General features: G+C 36.9%; 4 protein-coding genes and 1 pseudogene across 4 annotated transcripts; 2 read left to right on the top strand and 3 right to left on the bottom strand.

Annotated features, from left to right (window-relative positions):
• The first annotated feature begins 315 nt into the window (after positions 1–315).
• LOC121782609 (esterase AGAP003155-like) lies at positions 316–2734 on the top strand. Its single transcript, XM_042180525.1, has 6 exons — positions 316–720; positions 1256–1354; positions 1479–1520; positions 1598–1727; positions 2243–2344; positions 2432–2734. Exons 1-6 carry the CDS (start codon positions 487–489, stop codon positions 2545–2547), a joined length of 723 nt encoding a protein of 240 aa, XP_042036459.1. The 5' UTR covers positions 316–486; the 3' UTR covers positions 2548–2734.
• Positions 2613–7589, bottom strand: LOC121782610 (putative methylesterase 12, chloroplastic). The gene is made up of 5 exons (XM_042180526.1): positions 7074–7589; positions 6051–6290; positions 5827–5970; positions 5492–5626; positions 2613–3014 (listed from the first exon to the last, which is right to left on the bottom strand). The coding sequence occupies exons 1-5, from the start codon at positions 7338–7340 to the stop codon at positions 2742–2744; spliced, it is 1059 nt and encodes a 352-aa protein (XP_042036460.1). The 5' UTR covers positions 7341–7589; the 3' UTR covers positions 2613–2741.
• Positions 7590–10003: 2414 nt separating this feature from the next.
• LOC121781978 (DNA mismatch repair protein MLH1-like) lies at positions 10004–16532 on the bottom strand. Its single transcript, XM_042179675.1, has 16 exons — positions 16237–16532; positions 15430–15602; positions 14778–14850; positions 14364–14498; positions 14081–14288; positions 13600–13748; positions 13401–13499; positions 13063–13129; positions 12827–12962; positions 12378–12472; positions 12192–12300; positions 11656–11821; positions 11221–11382; positions 10796–10964; positions 10394–10551; positions 10004–10268 (listed from the first exon to the last, which is right to left on the bottom strand). Exons 1-16 carry the CDS (start codon positions 16501–16503, stop codon positions 10224–10226), a joined length of 2211 nt encoding a protein of 736 aa, XP_042035609.1. The 5' UTR covers positions 16504–16532; the 3' UTR covers positions 10004–10223.
• Positions 16533–17910: 1378 nt separating this feature from the next.
• Positions 17911–18584, top strand: LOC121781412 (annotated as a pseudogene).
• Positions 18585–19255: 671 nt separating this feature from the next.
• Positions 19256–22261, bottom strand: LOC121783082 (nuclear cap-binding protein subunit 2-like). Its single transcript, XM_042181135.1, has 8 exons — positions 22134–22261; positions 21659–21882; positions 21213–21351; positions 21112–21145; positions 20742–20852; positions 20261–20311; positions 20076–20182; positions 19256–19578 (listed from the first exon to the last, which is right to left on the bottom strand). The coding sequence occupies exons 1-8, from the start codon at positions 22149–22151 to the stop codon at positions 19504–19506; spliced, it is 759 nt and encodes a 252-aa protein (XP_042037069.1). The 5' UTR covers positions 22152–22261; the 3' UTR covers positions 19256–19503.
• Between the last annotated feature and the right edge of the window lie 381 nt (positions 22262–22642).

The following is a 22642-nucleotide window of genomic DNA, read 5'->3' as shown; positions in this document are numbered from 1 at the left end:
TACTTTTTCTTAATGGTTTCCTAATGAATATAAAATCAACGATTCTATAACAATAGTTGTGCGTGTGTGTTTTTCAAGTGTGGACAATAGACCCTCATAGAAGCTTCGGCGTCCACGCCAACGCCATCCATGGCGTCTGCAGCCTCCATTTATTCCCCTATTCGAATTCAATTCCTTTCACATTCAATCATTCAACACGATATATTATAGGAAATTCTGAGATTTAAAAACAATGACATCATCATGCATAATTTAAAAATCTGAAGTTCATTATATATTTGTTATTAGTTCATAATGAACTCCATATTATCATATAATGATGTTGTTCGGCGTTTAAGGTTTAAGAGTGGTTCGGTATTGATCACAATCCTATATATATATATATATATATATGACGGCAATCTCATGTTTTTGAGCACGATGAATCACTCTTCGATACTCGCAACAATTTGAGAGAGAGAGAGAAAGTAGAAATTTGATTGAGAGATGGGAGGAGGAGGTGCAGAGATAAAAAGTGCGAGGAAATTGAGATTGATGTGCCTCCATGGATTCCGCACCAGCGGCGAAATCATCAGGAAACAACTCACCGCAAAATGGCCGGAATCTGTGCTCGATAAATTGGAACTTGTATTCGCCGACGCCCCTTTTCCTTGCCAAGGAAAATCCCAAGTTGAAGGAATTTTTTATCCTCCTTATTATGAGTGGTTCCAATTCAATAAGGTCCTTCTCACTTACTATTTCTTCTTCATTTTTTATAAAAAAAATACAATTGTTATTATTACTAGTACTCCTATATATTTTCAGCTATATCCAAGTATTTTCTTAAATTTCAATGAAAATTCAACAACTTTTAATTTACTGTATTTGATTTTCCGAGGTTGTCCATACTTTTATTGATAGGCAAGAGAAGAGGTAATGAGATAAAATCCATCCTCGACTCTGATACCATATTAGAAATGAGTCACTCACCCCTTAAAAGACCTTATAAGAGGTAGGGTTATCCATACTTTTATAGATGAGCTAGGATCATCACCAAACCGATGTTGGACAAGATATTAAAAATTTTAACACGAGACAAAGTATTTTGCGGCTATATTGTGTTCAAAGCAATTTCGTCCATGCACACTCGTTGATTATCATTCAAAATTTGAAAGTTATGGGATAAATCTGCCAAAATATTTATGATTTTAGTGTCAATTATCTATTTATCCTTACATATTAAATATTTTTACCTTTTGATTGGTTAAATTTATAGGAATTTACGGAATATGTGAACTTTGATGAGTGCCTTGCCTACATAGAAGATTACATGATCAAGCATGGCCCATTTGATGGACTTCTTGGTTTTTCACAGGTATGTATATGTACGTACGTGTGTGTTCTCTACTCCTACTATTTATTTTTTTGTGATTTTGAAGTTTTGAATAAGAATTTGTTTTTATAATTATAATAACTTTTTCCACACTTATACAAATCAGGGTGCGATTCTATCGGTTGCATTGGCCGGAATGCAAGCGAACGTAAGATTTCTGTCCCATCTAGTTGCTTAATGAGGTTTGTTAGTAGAAACATTCTAAACAATTTTTTGTGGTTGCAGGGCGTGGCTCTCACGAGGGTGCCTAAGATTAAACTCGTGGTAATAATATCAGGCGCGAAGTTTAGAAATCCATCTATAATAGAAAAAACTTATTCTGCACCAATTCAATGTCGGTCTGTTCACTTCATAGGTAATAAATTTTGATATTGTCCGTGCACACTATACACTTCTTTGTTTTATTATATCATAAGTTTATGTTAGTCACCAGATCATTGATGAACTAGCTTTTAATTAGAAGCCATATTTTTCTACACCTGCCAATACAGATTCTATATAGTATTGGTCAGTTTGCATCTCTCTATAGGAGTAAATTAGTCAAACTATTATTAAAGCTATTTACATCAGTATCTCAAAACTTTTCCAAACAAAAAAAATTAATAAAGGTCTTCTATTTTTTGTTAGGGGGAAATGTTTTATGAACTAAGATGTGCTTCATTGTCATATCTCAAAAGTTGTTTGAGCTCATTGACTATGGAAAATTCGTCATGTTGACCAGCAGCCGCTATACCCTAAACCCTATATCTTCGTATCATCGTATGCATTAGTGCCAGTTTCATACTTGTAGACCGGAAATATGACTTTAATGCGTTGAAAAAGCTTGGTTCGTTTGTGATGGAGATATAATTATTTGGTGCCATGAAACAGGGGACCAAGACTTCTTGAAGGAGTATGGGACCGAGCTACTCGACTCGTTCGTTGATCCTGTGGTGATCCGTCATCCCAATGGCCATACCATACCGAGATTCGGTAACAACCTAAACCACAATATATTTACTTGAAGAATCGTCTTACCAATTGAATTGCGGGACAAACTGACGTTTGTTTGTTATCCAGATGAGGAAGGTTTGAAGAGCATGCTAACTTTTCTTGAGAGGATGCAGAAGGAAGTTATTGAACAAAAACAAGAAATTAGTTTACAAAATGATGATGTTGAAGAGTGTTTGATATGAGAACCATAGCCTATTTAAACTAGTTATGTACAATTACTATCCCTTTTAAGGCAATAACACACAAATTTCAAATTTAAAATAAACAATTCTAAGCAGAAATCACTAAAGCTGAATTCAATTTCTATATGTATTTAAACATTTTCTTGTATATTACACTATAACTATACATCAAATCATTTTTAGAAAATATATTTCTAAGCAATTTGAGCTATTTCAAGCAAGATCTTATGTAAAGCTTGAGGCTTTGAGAAGAAAGGGCAGTGATCACTGCCTTTGATCTTGAAAACTCCTTCTGGAGGGTTTTCTCTTACCAGCTTTTCTTGGACGTCGGGCGAAAGGGCATTATCGTCCAACGTTTGAATGTAGAATCGCCTGCCTGTCCCGTATTTCTCGGCTGATAGAGACAGCTTCTCCATCATTGGACCAAGAGGGATAGGCCTGATGGAAACCATTGCCAAAGCAACATCCTAAAGCAAGAAGACGAAATGTCAATTAAAACACGAAATTTTCAGTTTATGTCCCGACCTTATTAAATAATGACTCAATGTTTAATAATTTATTCCCTCCGTCCCGTTCAAAGCGAAACATTATTTTTCGGAAACAAACACAGGAATTTAAAATTTAAGGAATCAGATTACTTTCCCAGACAGAATCCTGACAACCAAACATGGCCTAAAAGTCAAAGAGGTCTCACATTCCACTACCTAACTCCATTTATTACACCACACATTCAAATACTTCCTTAAAACCCGTGCCCGGTCAAAGAGTGACTCCTAATTGGGGACGGTGGGAGTATTTCTTTAATCATTACTAAGTACTATCAACATTATAGTTCTATCAGTGGCGGACGCAGAAATTTATTTTGGCAGGGGCTCTATTGTTACTTTATCCGTCCAAATTTAAAAACCCGCTGTGAGGGGAAAAAGTCAACGGAATAAATGTCTCACTTTTACATATTGGTTTTATATAATGAAATATAAATATAATGATTTAGTAGAGTGTCAGGTTCACTTATCCAAAAAAATGAATCCGATTTTAAATTGCAGACGTATCAAAATGATAAAATCTGATATTATTTCATGAATGAAAAAAGTATTTTGTATAATAAAAATTAAAATAGGATAAATAATACTCCCTCCGTCCCCGAATAAGAGTCGCTAATTTCCATTTTGGGCCGTCCCCCATTAAGAGTCACTCTTCATTTTTACCATAAATGGTAGTAGGTCTCACATTCCACTAACTCACTCCACTCACATTTTATTATAAAACCAATATAAAAATGTGGGTTCCACATTCCACTAACTTTTTAAACCAACTTTTCTCTACATTTCTTAAAACTCGTGCCCGGTCAAAGAGCGACTCCTATTAGGGGACGGAGGGAGTAGTTGTTTTGAACCTACCGGACCAAACTACAAACTCTACTTTTTATTGTCAAGTTTTTATAATTAAATAACTATAAAGAATTATTAAAAATCATTTTTTTGTATAATAGAATTCACAAGAAAAATATAAGAGAAATTTTAAAATTACTAAAGCCAACCGCCAAAAATTGTTGTGATAAAAAATAATGAATCTGGATTGTTTTAATCTAGGCTTATTGAAGAAGGGATGGATTTTTAAGCATTTATTTATACCACAAACTAAGAAGTACTAGGAGTATAATTAATCTTCTACAAGTTTACAGTCCAGACAAGTCACATTTTATAGTATTATTATATTCAGAGATCATCCCCATTTTGGAGAGGGTGCGATATTTTATTATAATAATAATTTACATTACAACTAGTTGTCTTGAAGTTGCAACCATTTTTTTATACAACTCTCCAATTTTTAGATTTTTCAGCCCCTTCCACTCATCAACACTGGACAATATACTCTCCTACGGCAAAATTTTAGGAAGGGCTATAGATAAATTTTGAAAATTTTAAGAAATTTAGAAGAAGAAAACATTAAAAAATAAACTGCTCCCTACCGTGTCCGCCACTGGTTCTAATGTGACTCGTTCTTCATTAACGATATGCAAACTCAAAATCCATGAATACACAAACGACAGCACGTACCTGAGTAAACGCTTTCACCCCGTGCCTCTCGAGCTTCACCTCCAAAGTCGGATCCTCCGCGAGCTCGAGGAGCACGTCCACCATGTCACGGCTCGTGTACCCCGCCGTCTCCCGCCTCCTCGCCTCGTGCTCGTCGAGCACGTGCTCCAAGAACCGATCAAACTTCTTACTCACGACCTTCATCCTCTTCACATACCCTTGCAAATCCAAGAAATTGATATACGGAATCAAATCCCCAATATTCAACACCCCATTCAACAAGAACAACTCATCCAACATCTTCTTAAACTCCTCCGGCGAAACCACGGCGTTCTCGCTGCCGTCCAAGTACCGCCGCCCCAAAACCATCCTGCTTATCACGTTCAAGCTCACCGTCGAAAGGCAATCCTTGAGCAAAAAAGCCCGCCCCGAAAGCCCGAAAATTTCCTTAAGAAGCGAGCTCATCTCCTCGGCCCGAATGTACTCGTACGACTCGAGCCTTCGCGCGGAGAAGAGCTCCATGAGGCACATTTTTCGGGCCTGGCGCCAGTACGGGCCGTAGGGGGACCACGTGATGTCGGAGTAGTTGTAGCCCAACCTTTTGATATTTCCATGATAAATATCTTGAAGGTGCTATCTCCGGCACTAGAGATCTCACATAGCACGATGTGAGAAATGAAGTGCCGGGAACATCATCGCCTAGGGACGTTATTGTGAAAATGTTGAAAGGTTGAGCATCGATTTGTGGTTTATTAAACACTGAGACATTATTGAAAGCCTGACTTGTTAACACGGCGCAGCGTGCATCTAAACAAGAGCACTTGTTTTGCAAAACGAAATGCTAGCTTATAAAAGGCACGAGAAAGAAGGTCATGAATACATAACGAAAAGTATGTTTAGGTTACCTTTGTAGGAGAATGGTTGAAATACAGCCCTTGTAGATGCTGCTTCTCGAACATGAATCCGGTCGGGGGGTTGTCTTTACCATTTCCGTATATAACAAATTTTGAATCCGGTGAAAAGAGTTCCTCGGAACCGAGCTTCGCGAGAACAAAACATGGTTAAGGCACAAAGCTTCACATAATAATCACTTTGTAAAAAAGTAAATAGTAGTATCATTTTCTACTAAAAATATGCGCGTTTGTTCATAAACGTCTAACACTTTCGAAAGTGCGAGACATTTCTGAAAAAACGCGCATACTTTGGGATAGGACGTGATATTTTACTACTCAAAAAGTACCTCTTCAGCAAACACATCGAAAGGTCTATGCCCGTCCGCTATCATTGTGCCACAGAGGTAAATGGCTTTTGAGATTTTGTCGGGAAGGTGCTCTAACGCGTAGGAGATGCAAGCACCTCCGCTACTGTGGCCAACTAATATCACCTACAAAGATGCGTCGTGTCAGAAAATATCTGGCTCGAGAAACATTGCCTAGAGAGACTGCATTCTGAAGCTGTTTATACCTTTTCGTCCTCGGGCAAATTCTGCAAAAAATCGATCAAAGGCTTGGAGTACTCTGCTAGTGTCGTAACATTCTTGGCATCCGTTGTGTCGATTCCACATCCAGCTAGATCCAAGGCGACTGGAAGCAGTCCAGATTCCTCAAGCAGAGCAATGCTTTTATACCAACACCAAGCTCCGAATCCTTCACCGTGCACCAAAACAAACTTCTTCGTCTTGATATTCTCCAAACATTCCGGCAACTATTAAAACAACATAAGTTTATAAAACGAACAAAACTACTACTCCACATGACAATCACGTAATTTGTTAAAGAAATGAAGTGATTGAGGCTTTGTTTTCGTACGATAATTTAAACCCTCCTTTCTTGGAAAGAGAAACTATCAATTATACGCATCCACGCGCGCGCACACACACAAGAGTGAGCGTAAAGCTAGCAACCTAATCCGTGGAAACGGGGCTTAGTTCGCTGGGCGTTATAGCATCTACTATATCAAGAAACATCAATTAACTCAAATATAGCAATTGTTCATAAAACCAACTATCATTTGCATCATCATCTAAAGAAAAGATTTACTACTAACTTTCTTAAAAGAAGTTCCATCAACATTCTAATCTTTGAGTCAATGTTTTCCCCAAATTTCGATTCAGTGTTTTTAGTTTTGACACTCAGATTATTGCAATTGCTCATAGACAGTGAAACACCCAATTTCCTAACACAATTTATTATCTGCATCAAGAATCAATTAAAAATACTAGCTAAATTAGAAGAAAAAAGAAGATTTACTTTCCTAAACAAAAAAGTCCAACAACACTTTTCAAGAAAATCATCACACTTTTCCATCAAAAAGTAATCCACAAAAAAAGCATTTCATACCACTCAAATCAACAATTAAACTACTCAACACACACACACACACAAGCACAAAATCAAACCTTTTTCCCCAATTCAGATCAACAAAATCAAGCAAAAGTGCAGAATTTGGTATTTTTATAGTATATTTTTTTAAATAAGCAAAATTTACCGGCTTAGCATCAGTGGTAGCAAAAGGGTCGGACAAAGTGGTGGCGCGGCGGCGGGAGGAGGTGGATCCGAGGCGGCGGGACATGGAGCCATTGTCAAATCTTTGAGAGAGCTGATGCTGGTGAATCGCCAAAGCTAGAGCTTGCTTGTGGAGCAATTCTTCATCGATGGAACTCCTCCTCTTTGAAAGATTGCCCCTTTTGCTTCTTGATCCAATCCCACCGTTCTTGGTGTCTTTCTTGCTCATGCAGATGAATTTATTCCCCATTTCTCAGCTGCAAAAATAGAAAAAAGATTGAATTTTTATTTAACAAGAACTGTTGGGGGAGGATTGCATTAGGTGGCGGCGCCGGTGGTGGTGGGTTGGGATTAATTTATTGCGGCGAGAGAAAGGATGAAATTGTGTAGGGAAGAGAGACAAGGACAAAACAAAACCAACTCAACTGAAAATGTAAGCAACCAAAATAACAATTTACTACAAATATTTTTCTCAATTTTTTGTATTTTGTCTCAACTCATCTATTGTCTTCTCTGGGTATTTTTGGATTAATTTTTTCATTGGCGAACTCCAAAATACATAATTTTTCTTTAAATTCATACTTTCTCATACTTTATTTTAGCTTATACTACTACTATAAACAAGTTATTCTCTTCTGTTTTATTATTTATTATTCACTCAACTCATTAAATATTTCATTTTTCAATCTCCATATTCAAAAAAATGACTACTGTACTACTTAACTTTAATGGGATAGAGAGTACTATTAATAGATTAAGTGAGTAATAGTATCATAAATGAAATTTAGAAAATAGATTAAGGGAGTAACATATTACAAATGAAAGGCACTCCTCCTATATTTGATTTGTCTGTTTCATGTCAAAGAAATACTCCATGTGTTTAAATTATAGTAACAAAGTGATAAGAACATAATTCAATATTTTAGCCACATTCATATCCAAAGCTATCAAAATTAATTTCGGAAGAGGACAGCTTGGTCCCTCTAATTGATTACTTTAATAAAATCTACAAATCAACATTCGAGAGATAGTAAAATTTAAAAAAATCCAACTCGTGATAACAACAATAGTTTTATTTAATAAAAATGCATTTCACGCACTGAACGTGTTGTGTTAGTTATGAATGACATATTCATGACACCAATCGCGATTTTATCATCGTAGATTTGAACATACTCGAAACATTTAGGTAACAAAAATCTTCAAATCTACTATGATACCGAAATAGTACACTTGTATGATTGTATAACAGGTGAAAATAATGATTGCCAACTTAGTCAAACAAGAGTTATTATTTCGTGGCCCAATAATTAATCTCGTTATACAGGTGTACTTTTGTTAGGATTATCAAAATTTGTGTTTGATTAATTGGTAAGAAAAATAATTAATAGAGCATAATATAGATCACTATCAATTTGATCCTAACAAAATTTGTGTTTGATTAATTGGTAAGAAAAATAATTAATAGAGCATAATATAGATCACTATCAATTTGTGCTTAGAGAGAATGAAATGAAAATGATCCCATTTATTGTTTATACACGCTGAAAAATTGTGTCATTTTTCTAATTTTATCAATCTATCAAAATGAGTCTCGTTTATATTTGTATAAACTTTTACATTAATTTTTTTCCCTTTCATTTATTCTTATTTCATCTCTCATACTTTATTTAATAATTGTACATTAAAACTCGCGTCATCCAAATATGAGATTATTTTTCATGATTGGAGGGTGTATTTATTTTACTTCATATATACCTCATTTGTCCTCATAATGTTTCGTGTACATGTTTAAATCAATGGTTATTTGCTTAAAACGAACTTTCAAACATTTTCTAATTTATCTCCCAAAAAATAAATTTTCTTTAAATTAAAGTTGAGGTAATTGTTAGAAGTGCCGCCATGGAAAAACGCAAAAGCAACATATATTATAGTGATACTGTTTGAATGGAAGAAGGTAATTTATCTGTCGATACACGACCTTTGAGATATTCTAGAATTTTTTCCAAATTTTGAGATTTACTAATTTTTCTTCCAATGATAGATTTTGTAAAAACCATTTAATGCCCTACCCTTTATTTTAAATTTAGGCATGACTATTAATTTGTATTTAAATTCAAAATTTAAAGTTCGGAAGTAAAATAAGAAATGTTGAAAGATTATTTATAAGAAAACAACCCTTAAATTACTTAAGTCTAGATAGTACAGGCTTTTTACTTAGAAATGGATAAAACACAAACTTTTTTAGAAAATAACACTAATAATAAAATACTTTTATCCATGCCAAATTATACTTTGAATATTTTAGTGCAGTCTATTTGTAAACAAACAATACATCTAAAGTTTTATTTAGGCCAACAAAAATCTTTGGATACAAGCTTAAGATATCATTTTTTAATTGCACAAAAATTGTAGTAAGCATATACTACTACTTAGTATATTTAATAAGTGAAAGTGAACTGGATTATTCCAAAATTATTTAGAACTCAAGATGACAGCTGCATGTTAGATGGATTCATAATCATAATGAAGTCCATATTCTCTGTTACATATTATTCAGCAACAATTAGTACTGTTTCATAACCACTACAGATTCTGTATTGATCGTGTTTACTTATATGCCATGGAATTTTATGTCCCTACTTTAGCAACGGATTACAAAATGGCTTGAATATGAAAAAAAAATCATACATCCGAAAAAGTCGCAAATATAGCACGAAATAAAATTTCCAATCTCGGAAAGATGAGTTGGACCATTGTCTATATGGCCAGGACAAACTTCCACCAGTCTAGCTCATCTTTCCGAGAGGCGAAAATCTTGCATAGTTTTAGATCCATGTCAGTTTTGCAACTCGATGAAAAAATTATCATAAAATAAAATACGAAACCGAAACATGAAGCTGAAAATACAGATTCATGAGAAATGAAATAAAAAAATATCTTTTTCATAAAAAATTCTACAAAACAATTTATCTCCCAAGTACATATATTTACACAAAAGAGTAGCAAGTATTGAAATATGCATTGCACCTAAATCTGAAGAGACGGCAGGCTAAAGATGCAGAATCCGAAAACAGAAAAAGATGGTGAAACTTGCAACCTTACGATATATTTACAAGGACTACTGCTCTGGTTAGCATCTTTCAAAAATTTTGTAAAGTTTCTCCAATGAAGCCACCTGGAACATCAACAAATTTTTCTTTAAAAACTGGAACTTGGGATATAGTGATTGAAAGTACAATATGGGAAAAACAAGATTGCACAGAAAGTTCAAGGCGGAAACGGATTCACAAGGTTGAGTACCTTGACAAAAGTTCCATCTGTAGCCATTGATGTAGGAGGCTTGAGGAAAAGCCTCATGGAGGGGAACAAAACATGCTGAATCGACCATTCACGCTGTGACCATGCTCTTTCAGCCTCCAAAAATAGATCTTGCTCAATTTGTTCTTCCGGTATGTCATCTGGTTACCAAAGGCACATGTTTTATACTTCGAAAATCAGAAACATGCAACTGAAAGAGGAAAATATGTAGCATATTCACGAATAAACTACGTAATGTGCTCAACTAGAGATCATAATATAGATCTGTAATTAGCCTTCTCCTTTTAGAATACAAAGCCCAGCAGACTAAAGTCATATGATTTGAAATTCAATATGCAATAACCAAAATATTGTTGCATGGAGTTCATGGCTCTACAGACTTACCAGGACTGTGTGACGTACTTCCTTCTTCAGGATCTCCGGGAGGAGATCTTTTATAAAATTGTAAGCTCTCACCTGATGGATTTGGCAACAAAGGGGGATGGAAGGCATAGAAGTTCGCAATAGCTGCAGCGATTGTTTGAAAACAGTCCTTTTCATCATCCCAATTAACCTGTTAAACAAGAAATACTAATAAATGGTGTATTGTACGATAATACTATGGAGTTCCTGAAAACTAGGCCTCTATGTAACACCATAGACTAAAATTGTCAAAATGAGGCGAGAATAGCATTAAAGCGCCTCAAGTAGATAAGTGTTCTCAAAGGGACAGCATAATGGAAAACCTAAACCAGCAATAGTTTGTCTTGACGGCAATAAAAAATCAACTATATCAGGAGAAGATATTTTTCTAAAAATGTGGAGCTTACATCATTGCCCAAACAAAGAATAAGCTCTGGAACACAATCCATGTCAGGTGTGTATTGGTCAAGTACAATGGGCAGCCGGGACAAATTACCATCCGGGTCAATATGAATGCCAAAGTATTCCTCCAACATCTCAGATTTCTGCTTGATCACCTTTGTATTCATCTAGCAATAAAATACAATAGGAGTTAGAAGGAGAAGAATGACAAGTGGAACATATATGCAATGAATCCACAGACATATCTTAAGCATGTTGCATGAATTGCTAAAAGCTGTCATTTCATGCATAGCCATTGCACCAGTTAATCACAATACGAATCCCCGGAAGCTTCCCCAAGATTAACAACAGAATGAGTGTATTTAAGCCTAGGACAAATCAAAGTCATGCTAACAATCCCTATACATTATAGAAAGGACCGTCAGCATGAAGAAAGTTACTTCTGCTATCTTTTCTTTCAGGTTTTCATGTTCAATGCCTTCAGGTTCCAACTCGTCCTCCTTTAGAGCCAGCATTACTAATTCCCGCAGAGGAGCGGGAACACTCAGTTGAATTGCGCTAAAGTGTGCAAATCGACGTAAAACTTGCTGGTACATGAGCTCTTTGCTGCCAAAGCATCAAGAAGAAGAAAAACTTATCAGATAACTCAGCCGACCAAGAAAAATTGATAAATACAGTAATATGAAGCAGGACTGACAATGAAAAACTGCATGATGTAAAGCCATATTCATGGATCAGAAAGAAGAAGACAGTCCTAGTTTACATAGATCTCATCTGCTAGAAGAGATTACTAAAAAAATTCCAAAAAATATCTGAAGGTCACTCAATAGCTACATAATCCCTTGTAGAAGTCACAAACCAATAAAGAATATTCTCATAATAGTTTGAGCCACATGCAATGTTTCATAAGATACAAAATCCACTACTTCTCTACCCTCGTCATACACTCCCAAGCCTGCAACAGAAAAACTTCTACCTCAAGTTGACCACATTAGCTAGGTACAGATGAGTGTTGTGCTGCAGCAGAGCAAAAACATCGTCTGCCATCCCAAGGTACGTGCAGTGTCCAACAAGGTCCAGCAACTCTATAAGATCACAAGTCAGCACACATCATTGACAAATTCATCAAAATGGTTCTCAATCAATAAAGGCGTGAGTTAACCAGTGTGGCAGCTAGAGTCAATCTCTCTGATAAGTTCCTGAATGCTAGTAAGGTCTGCAGTCTCCCTGGAGTTCCTCCTTTCTTTGATTGAAGACCTGCAGTTGAGAAATGAGTAAGGATGGGAGTCTGAGAGAAACCAAAGGCTACAGGCTTGAACTTCATGCGATGATTTCCTTTAAATCAGAATGTAAAAGTGATGACTATAATAATCACACTGCTAATTGCAGAAGATGCATGACAAATTTCGTCCCACATCAATCGTTGCAGAGAAATAACTGTCACAAACCCAATAGGTCATAGGCAATATAATTTCATGATCTATTCTAAGAATCATTAGTCCAGCACTTGTACGTATCATCTGCTGTTTACCCTACAACCATTAGATATTGTTTCTTCATGATCGAAAACCTGTTATAGATGTATGTACTTCAGGAGTAGTCGTCTTCTACCTCATGGAGGCCAAGCAAGAATTTCGTTGCATTTGACTAGACTGTGAGCTCTGCAGGTATGCATCCAACCTTCCTGCAGGATCCTGGGAATCTGTCCTTACCATTTTGTGCACGGGAACTTTTTGTGGCTTTGTTCCTAGAAAGTTTACAAATGAAGACTAAAGATTTAAAAGGAAAAGGTTGACAACAACATATTCTGGATTTGCAAAAGGGCTGAGAGGAGAGCTTTCGCTTACCAAAAGACGAGGGAGGAGTTGAGGCAGCCTTGCTCGTAGAAACTGAATTATCTAAGGTATCCACTTTCTGCCTCAGAAAAAGGAGGATTTTAAAGGAAAGCCAGACAACGGTTTGTGTCATCAAGCAGCAAAATATAAACAGTATGCTCATACTTAGAAGACGTGAAACAGAACATACAAAAAAGTTTCACCTGAAAGTTAGTTGAGTGCGAATTAAGTTTCAGAATGCTCAGAAAATTTACTACGCCAAAATAACAATGAACAAAAGCTGAAGGTATAGACAAATCTACAAGGAGAAACATGAAATCAAGCTTGTGTGGAACATTTGTTTAGAGTACCTGTTCTCGAAATGTCCTCGACTCATTGGAATTCCTCAATTTTGACTCAATAGCATATTGTATCTTCTCAATTATAATTTCTTGGTTCAGGAGGGTTACCTGCGCATACAACAGAAGAATACAAAATCAGTATAATATAAGGTGCACCAAGGAGTTTTAGTTAGCTTCTAGACCTCATTCAATAAAGTGTTGTGTGTACCTCTCTCTTAGTTGGGTGCACATTTACATCAACGTGTTCAGGTGGCAACTTGATTGACATGTAGATGAAAGGTTTGGATGCCTTTGGCAATGTAGCAGCATAAACAATCTCGATTGCTCTCTTTAGAGCACCACACTCCACGAGTCTATCTGAAATAGGGAATGTAGCATGAGGAAGATGGAGAAACCAAAACTGTTGCTCAAATTTGCGAACTCCAATGTAAGAATTTTCGACTGACATAATTAAGTGCTTCAAAACCAGAAAGCAAGGAGCAAAAGTAAGTTTCAACAATACTGGCAGACATGAGAGATTGAGGAAGCTACATACAAAGGAGCCATTTGCTACATACAGACGCACCACACAAACATCAAGTTATATTCATTAACTAAGCAACAACTCTGATTTTAAAATGAGGAAAAATGTAGGGTAACAGTACAGTACTAACTATATCCCTATGTATTAGGAAGTAAAAAAAAACAACCATTGATGAATAGCACCATAGCTATCTTCTTTGCGATGTAGTTAGAATTAGAAATAAATCCATCCATCTTGAAACTTGAACTCGATGGATCATCAGAGACTTCTATCTTCAAAAGGTTTTGTGCAACTGATACCCCATAGACAGATCTGATTGCGTCAAGCCTTGAGGATTTAGAAACTGATTGAACATCTGCTCTAGCAGCTCCATGCTATGAGAAACATACATCTCAGAAGTTTTGTACAGAAACAGATAGAGTGGAAGTGAATCTAGTCAGTGGACAAACCTTTCTGCAAGAGAAGTTTATGTTCATGTGATGGATGGCAAACCGGCAAATTAAATCGACTATCTTTGGGTAGTCATCAGCGGAATTCTGAAGTGTTTTCTTCCTTGCAGCCATGTTATAAAACAAATTCTCTATCTGCAAAAGAGAAGCATATCATGAAAAAGCAATCATGGTCATCATAAGGAATATTAAATTTTAGCAAATACAAAAGGATGTCCACTTTGTAAGAGGCCACTCAGATACATACAAGTAAACTATGTTAAGTCAAGTACCATGTTCATTCAATTTTGATTGGATTATTTTCTCTCTTGACTTGACTTATCTATTTTTTGTTTTAATATCTTCAGCCCTGGAATCCAATTTTTTTTAGCACTCAAGTTAGGAAAAAGCATGTGATCAAAGTAAGAGGCATACCATAATTTGAGTGCCTTTAACAGCTGCACATGCTTTTGGTTCACACCCCATCACACCATCTTTATAAGTTGCCCTATAAAATGAGGGTGCACAAATAATAAATTAATAAATAAGAATTAAGTTTATGCTATGCAAGCATAAATCTTGAAAAGTATACGGAAGAAAAAAGAAAAACATCCAAAAGTTAAAAGAACTACTACGAAAAAAGAGAAACCAAGAAGTGAGCACTTGTTTGGGGAAACTTCCTAAAGAGCGTTGGATATAACAGGAGTTGAGATCTGATATAAACATCCAAACCTAAAAATATTAGGTAAAGCCACAACAGAAATAAGAGTACGATGAAAGTTAGGACATCAGTAAGATGCGAAGAAAAGCTTAGATGAGTATAGATAATAAAAAAAGAGACATTGTTCTTCTTTATAAAAAGCAAATGTTACAGTTCCCGTTGGTAATATAACTTTAAAAAAAATTGAAGATTTGATAGAAGAAGTTGCATGAAGGAATCCTCACCTAAGTGCTAAATACAAGAGTGCATTTCCAATGAAAACTACATTATAACTTTATAAGAAGCATGCGAACTACTTTAGGCTTCCCTAAATTAAACATAGTGCCAAATTGCGTAAAGAAGTAGAAGAAGGTCAGCCATCAATACCTGTATCCATGTAATTGATCTTTAGTTATGGTGGTAACTGTCACATGACCAACATACGTCATACTTGCTAACGCCTCGCCTCTAAATCCCATGGATTTGATAGATTGTAAGTCCTCATATTTACTCAGTTTAGAGGTTGTATGCCTTTCACATAAAATTGGAAGATCTTCATACTACATGCAAATAGAAACAATCAGAAAATTAAACACAACAAATGAAATCTTAATATAGCACTACAAGTTGTAGCAGCATATAGTAATATACATTGTCCCAGCATATAAAATGCACGAAGCCTTTCATCAACAGAACAGGCAAGTGATGAGTTCAAATTTCTGCTGATAGAAAGATTCAAATATCGATAATATATATCATAACATCATGTCAGCATGATACTCAACCACCACAAGACAAGTCTCTTCTCTCATCTACAATTACGCACAGATCGAACTTGGGGAGCACAATCGGGTTTCAGCCTGCTTCAAGCTTGGACTAGCTCCACATATTTTTTGGAATTTCATTCTTTAGCCGAGGTGTTATTTTTCCAATTCATGCTATTTAATTAGCATATCACAACGTACTAACCTAATTACGTAGTCGTACAAAATCAAACTTGAAAAGAGCAATATACATAAGAAAAAAAAATTCTCATTTCCCCAATTTCATCACAACATCTAAAACTCCAACATCCACAACAAGAACAACTGTAAACTAACACAGCACACACTACATAGAGAGACGCAAACTACACGCACTGAGCACACAATTAAGACAGCGCAGGAAAGGGGGAATAAGTGAGGAAGGATCTACTCGAATTCCATGACCGTCGTCGGAGACTTGGACGAGTTTGAGGCCACCATCCTTCACTACCACGGTGATGGAAGCTGAGCCGGCGTCGATGCTGTTCTCGACGAGCTCCTTAACGGCGGAGAGCGGCCGTTGGATGACCTCACCGGCGGCGATTCTGTTGACCACCTCCTCGTCCAAGCGTCGGATTACCGGCGGGTCCCTTTGAAGTGGAGTGGGTGTGCATTCTTCCATATCCATTCGATCGGAGGCTTGAGCTTCCAACTCCATTTTTGAAATGGAAGATGAGATTTTGGTTATGAAATAGGGATTTGGCGCCAAATTGGGTGCTTTTTTCATCGAGAAATTTCAGAATATGGGTTCAACTTCGCTGACCTTTCGAGATAAGGGATTCAATTCGCTTACCTTTCGAAATATGGGTCCGAGACATGCGAATTTTTCGGAATAAGGGTTTTACACCTTTTTATATTTATTCTCTTCATTTTTCTTATTATTTCCCTGAAAATAATTATAGATTTATTAAATTATCCTTTAACCAATCTCTAAAAAATTTCATTTTACCCTCTCCAAACGATCCGCCTCCGCCTCCGCCTCCGCCTCCACCCTCCACTTTATGAAGCACAGAGTCGGTGAATTTCCTCTTGATTTTTCCAGCAATTTTCTTGGTGTTTTTAAGCAAGCCCACTTGTTCTTCTTCTTCAAAAGTGAGCTTTCTTGAAACACCGGCGCCGCAGTGTGGGGGCAGCAGAGGGGACCAGATGGAGCTCTGGGCGTAGTTGAAAATTTCCAAGGCGGAGTTGTCGGAGAACTTGCGGAGGAGGTCGTTCGACTTGGAAGGGCCGAGATACTCCACAACCGTAAAGAGTGGTAGCGGAGCGCCGCCGCAGGTGATCACAGGCATCGGAAGTGGCGGAGATAAAAATTTGTGATTAGGCGGTTTTACTTGTCGAGAAAGAGCAGAGCAATTGAATTTGGAAGAGACACTAGCCCTTGTTTATAGGGTTTAGCCATTGGTGGATTGAAGTGTAGAAGATGAGTTAGGGTTTTAATTTAAGGAGGAAGAGAGAGACGACGCATTTGAGATGCAGAGCAGAAGCTGCTGTTGGGAATTATGAAGTGGAGGGTGGAGGCGGAGGCGGATCGTTTGGAGGGGGTAAAATGAAATTTTTGAGGGATGTGTTAAAGGATAATTTAGTAATCTATAATTATTGGAAGGAAAATAATAAGAAAAATGAAGAGAAGAAATATAAAAATGTGTAAAACCCTTATTCCGAAAAATTCGCATGTCTCGGACCCATATTTCGAAAGGTAAGCGAATTGAATCCCTTATCTCGAAAGGTCTGCGAATTTAAACTCATATTCCGAAATTTCTCTTTTTCATCAATGATTGAAATAAAATAAAAGAATAAAGGCCAAAACTGGTTTGGTATTTTGGTTCTAAATTTTATTTTTTGGATTTTTTGGTCCGGTACATTTCAAATCGGATCACAATTGGTCATGGACTAACTGTTATGTTAAAAACTAACTGTAAACGGGTTTAATCCTGATTTTGACCAAATTAGATCATTAATTTCTGATTTTTTACTCCCTAATTAATTCCCTAATTATTTTAGTAAATATTCATTTAAAATTAGAAATATATTTTAGTAAATATTCATTTATATATTTAATTTGATAAAAGTCAACTGCTCCAGCCACCGCCTCCACGAGGCCTTCAAGCAGGAGCTCTGAATCCTCCTCCACCTCCGCCACCCAAACATCGTCAAACTCCTCGCCTACGCAGACGACGACCATCAACCCGCCCTAATCATGGAATTCGTACCCACGGCACCTTACACCACAAGTTCCACGATTCCAAACCACTCCCCTCACGTGGACCCAACGCGCCGTCGTGGCCTTCCAGCTCGCCTCCGCAATCGCGTACCTCCACGACGCCTGCTCCCCTCACGTCGTCCTCGCCGACATCAAGCCCTCCAACATCCTCCTCGACGACGACCTCAATTGCAAGCTCTGTGATTTCGGATCGGCCAGTGTCGGATTCTCCACCGCGGAAGAACGATATTTACAGCTTCGGAGTTGTGGTTTTGGAGCTGATTACTGGAATTGAGGCGTTCTGCCCCGCCACCGGAGAGAGGATGGCGGTGAAGGCAACGAGGAACGCGGTGGAGATGGTGGATCCGAGGCTGCGAGGAGGGGATGAGGATATGGGAGAAGTTGGAACGATGGCAGCGCTGGCGGCGAAGTGCATTTCTGAGACGCCGGGAATTAGGCCTTCTGCTTCCAAGATTTTGACGACGATGAGAGAAGCGATTCCGTCTCTGGCATTCGGATTTCACAAGAAGCTTGTCTAAATACACATTCGGATTTCACAATAAGCTTGTCTAAATACACATACAAATTACTAAAATAATTAGGGAATTAATTAGGGAGTAAAAAACCAGAAATTATTTGGTCAAAATTAGAATTAAACTCGTTGACCGTTAGTTTTTAACGGAACAGTTAGTCCATGACCAATTGTGATCCGATTTGAAATGTACAGGACCAAAAAATTCAAAAGATAAAGTTTAAGACTAAAATCGTAAAATGGTTATATGTTCAGGAGCAGTTTTGGCTTTTACCAAAATAAAATCCTCGGTTAATAAATAAGTTTATGGAATTGTATATAAAATGATCGAAAGTACTACTACTTGATTAGTGAAAAAAATATCTCAAATAGAAAGAAAGATTGCACCTTTTGTGGACTTTGAAAATAAAATATTATTTAAGAAAGTTTGAGTCGAGATATGTGTCACGTAACAATAAAAACCATCAAATGAGATTAACATAATTGTTACTTCATAAAAAAGAAAAAGAAAAAGAAAAAGAAAAAGAAAATAAGAGTACGTTAAGAAAATGATCATTTTGATACTTTGTCATTTTCATTCAAAAGATATATTACAAATAAAATGACGGTAAATTTTGATGCATTTTTCAATCATGGAATCGACACTTCACCTTACCAAATTAATCCCACAAAAACGAATGTGCAGAAAAAATAATACTAGTACGAATAATAATTATGCATAACTACAAGCCTACAACACAAACAAAAAGTTTCCGCTTAAAATCTACAGCAGCTTAGCTTTGAATAATAGTTTTACAAGAAAAATACATACCAATTAAGCAGTAATGCTTCGCACAAATAGTAAGAGAATCACATTTTGCAGCAATGCATAGAGAGTTGAGCATATATTTCTAAATCTAAAGTAACCAACTGGCTGATGACGTTGCCTACAACGACCGCTTCCGATCATCATCATCCTCCTCGTCCGAATCGCCGCTCTCCCGAAATCGCGGATTTTTTTCCTGTAAACGGGAAAAGGAATGGTGGAATGTGAATAATCATGAAGAAATATGGGCAAGTCGCTTCCGGTCATCAATCAACAGAATGGCGGAAGCAAAACAAAATCCTCGGTGCGTTGCAAGTTCTAAATTTTCACTTCAAGAAAGCAAATTCCTACAATTTAGTTTGGTGGGACATCGAACAAAATTCCAGTAATTTGAAAAAATGTTCAGTAAGGGCTAACACCTCTCCTTACCCCTGCGGCTTGGGCAATAAGGACATAAGAAATCAATGCCTACACTTAGATATATGTCGGTCCTCTACGGGTGTGATCCTAAAGACATCATACAGAAATCGAGGACCTCAAACAACTAAAAGTGGCTTCACATACAGATGCTTATGTATAGAGCAGAAAGGGTGGGCGGAGGAAATCAGAACTCAGAAAGGGTTGATTTGAAAGGCAAGTAAACAACTAAAATTGGCTTCACATATGATTCTTGTATAACCATCAGTAACTTACAGCTCTGGAATCATTATCTGGATTTCTCCGATATACGAAGTCTGACTTTCTCCTTTGAAAATCTGACCCACGGCGGTCATCTTCTCTGTGTCGCTTGCGTGGGTAATCTGTTTTTCCAATGAAAGTAATTGGATTAGTGAGTTCCATGAGAAGAATCACAAGGCTAACCTAAATGAGAATTATACCTCTGCTGCGGTAGGAGCCCCCTTGACCGTAGTTTCCACCTTGCCTACCATCTACATGAGTAGAAAGTCAATAACAAAAATGAAGTAGTGTAAATACCTCAGCCAACATGTGTTAATAACTTAATACTCCACTTACCTATATAAGTAAAGATCATTTATCTATTAATTTATTCAACTAACAGCAACAAATTAATAGCCCCTCATCGGTGATAAAAACAAAAGGCTTACAAACCAAAGAAAAGAAAAAAGCAAAACTACAAAAAAACACATTTAGATATCCCTAAACAGTATGTAAGATTGTTTTATAATGTATTCAGCAAGATTATCAACCTTTGGCAATTGGCATATAGACATGTGGCCTCAATAATATTAGAAGAGCTCAAAGGTCACTCATAGAAACAGAAATTCAAGTAACTAGCTCTAGTCTTCAAGAGCGACATTCACAAAATGCAAGGAAGGCTAAAGGTGTTTAGTGACTTACAGTTTGGTTGCATGACAGGTGCAAATGAATCTAGCGATCCAGCACCATAATCGACTAGCTGTCTCTGGGCTTCCAACTCTTTCTGGACTATTTTTCCATAACCACCTCTACGTATGACAGTTAAGGAATTTGATATTCAGGTAGCTTACTTAGAAACTAATAGCTTTTCATAAGGACATCCTTTATTGAACAAAGAAGAATTTGGCCAATTGTAGTTTTCTAGTGATGGTATTCAGTAAGGTTTAGTGCATTTTTGAGATACATACGCAAATATACGAAAGTCCATATCACAAGGACAGGCAAAGAACAGAAAAACAGTAAACTTGAACAAATTCAATTGTGTAATTAAAAAATGGCCTGAAAAGGATATCTGGGTCATAGTCTGTACGATATTCATCCCGCACCTGATACAGAACATAAATTTGATCATTACTAGATTAGCAAGGAGAAACAGAACTATAGATGCCTCACCTGCCCACCACTCCGCCCACGTCCCCATTGTCTGCCTTCTTGAAACCCCCAATCAAAGTCGACACGAATAGGACGGTCATCCAGAATAGTCCCGCTGATATATTTCACAGTATCTTCAGCATCTTCTCTGGAGTAGTACCTGATATGTATTAAACTCCATTGAGTACATGAGTGATAGAGAAATATTTTTATTTTTGTTGCTAATTTCAAGATTATGAGCATTAGAAACATAAAGCACTCAGCTACCAACAAAGACGAGATCATGATTTCAGATAACATGAAATGCTCGAGGACAATACAAGATTCATCCCATGGTGTCGAGCAATCAAGCAATGCTAGAAACTTTAGCTAAATAAATCACTTGAAAGCCACTATTATCCGTTAGCCTCTAACTAACAACAAGTGAACAAACCAATGCTCGTCTCAAACCAATCTGCAAAGCTTACATTACGAAGCAGAATCCGCAAGGAGTCTTGCTGTTCTTATCCAAACCCATGATCATTTTCTTTATCTCCCCCGCCCGAGAGAACAGCTCGTAGACCTGCTCCTCCGTTGTGTAAAACGACATATTTCCCACGTAAACGGTGGTCGAGGTCAGTAGCGCCTCCTCGTACTCTTCCTGCGTCCCGGAAAACCTTCTGTCCCTATACGCCGACAATTTGGTCGGATCCTAAGCAAGAAAATTTTCGCCACACTTCAAACAAAATACGACTATCTCATTTCATCAAACAACAAGCTCAAATGCATAAATTCAGTATTTTCTTATAGCAGTCAGCTCAAATTACTCTCCCATTTACCTAGGTTAGCTGAAAACAGAATACGAATGCGGAATCCAAAGTGAAGTCAACAATTCGCATTTCAATCGATTACTTCTAATCCGAATTCAAACAAATTAGAATGAAAACTCATACTAGAATTTACCTTGAAGAGTGAGGCCATCGGAGACTCCCACCAGAAAATTTTGATTTTTCACAAGAAAAATTGGGAGGAGACGAAGCCCTAATGAAAGAAAATGCAAATTGAAATTGATATAGAATAAATGGGCCGGGCTTTTAGTATTCGGGCCATATGTTATTTACATCGGGCCATCAATTTATCGGGAAATTTCAAAAAGATAATTGCTGTATTATTTTATTTAGCAATTTGGACATTAATTACTTCTAAAAATGTATTTAAAAATATGACTAGTCTTTTTCGAGTCAAATATAATACTCCTTCTGTCCCCAAATATTATCCCACTGAACCCTATGTAAATACCCTTGAACACAGACCGAATGCCAACATCAATCTCAAATCTTCCTTCTTTGTCTATCCTCATCAACTCAAGAACATAACTCATAAGCTTTGCATAATGCTCTTCAACCGATCTTGTCAGCAACTCAAGAACATAACTCATAAGCTTTGCATAATGCTCTTCAACCGATCCTGTC

This window comes from Salvia splendens, chromosome 20 (genome assembly GCF_004379255.2).
Source record: "Salvia splendens isolate huo1 chromosome 20, SspV2, whole genome shotgun sequence".
Classification (NCBI taxonomy): Eukaryota; Viridiplantae; Streptophyta; class Magnoliopsida; order Lamiales; family Lamiaceae; genus Salvia; species Salvia splendens.
Note: the sequence above shows the minus strand (reverse complement) of the source record. Positions and strands in the feature narration are given on the sequence as shown.

What these genes read in the sequence shown, in the direction of transcription:
- LOC121782609 (XM_042180525.1), top strand. Translation starts at nt 487, where the DNA reads ATGGGAGGAGGAGGTGCAGAGATAAAAAGTGCGAGGAAATTGAGATTG. An exon ending in TGGCCGGAATGCAAGCGAAC is followed by an intron (nt 1,521 to 1,597) that starts GTAAGATTTCTG and finishes TTGTGGTTGCAG; the next exon opens with GGCGTGGCTCTCACGAGGGT. An exon ending in CCATACCATACCGAGATTCG is followed by an intron (nt 2,345 to 2,431) that starts GTAACAACCTAA and finishes TTTGTTATCCAG; the next exon opens with ATGAGGAAGGTTTGAAGAGC.
- LOC121782610 (XM_042180526.1), bottom strand. Translation starts at nt 7,340, where the DNA reads ATGGGGAATAAATTCATCTGCATGAGCAAGAAAGACACCAAGAACGGT. An exon ending in TCGATGTGTTTGCTGAAGAG is followed by an intron (nt 5,627 to 5,826) that starts GTACTTTTTGAG and finishes GTTCTCGCGAAG; the next exon opens with CTCGGTTCCGAGGAACTCTT. An exon ending in TCAACCATTCTCCTACAAAG is followed by an intron (nt 3,015 to 5,491) that starts GTAACCTAAACA and finishes TTCTTGCTTTAG; the next exon opens with GATGTTGCTTTGGCAATGGT.
- LOC121781978 (XM_042179675.1), bottom strand. Translation starts at nt 16,503, where the DNA reads ATGGAGTTGGAAGCTCAAGCCTCCGATCGAATGGATATGGAAGAATGC. An exon ending in TTAAAGGCACTCAAATTATG is followed by an intron (nt 14,499 to 14,777) that starts GTATGCCTCTTA and finishes TCTCTTTTGCAG; the next exon opens with ATAGAGAATTTGTTTTATAA. An exon ending in TGACTCTAGCTGCCACACTG is followed by an intron (nt 12,301 to 12,377) that starts GTTAACTCACGC and finishes GTGATCTTATAG; the next exon opens with AGTTGCTGGACCTTGTTGGA.
- LOC121783082 (XM_042181135.1), bottom strand. An exon ending in ACCTGTCATGCAACCAAACT is followed by an intron (nt 20,312 to 20,741) that starts GTAAGTCACTAA and finishes CTACTCATGTAG; the next exon opens with ATGGTAGGCAAGGTGGAAAC. An exon ending in GGGCTCCTACCGCAGCAGAG is followed by an intron (nt 20,183 to 20,260) that starts GTATAATTCTCA and finishes TTGGAAAAACAG; the next exon opens with ATTACCCACGCAAGCGACAC.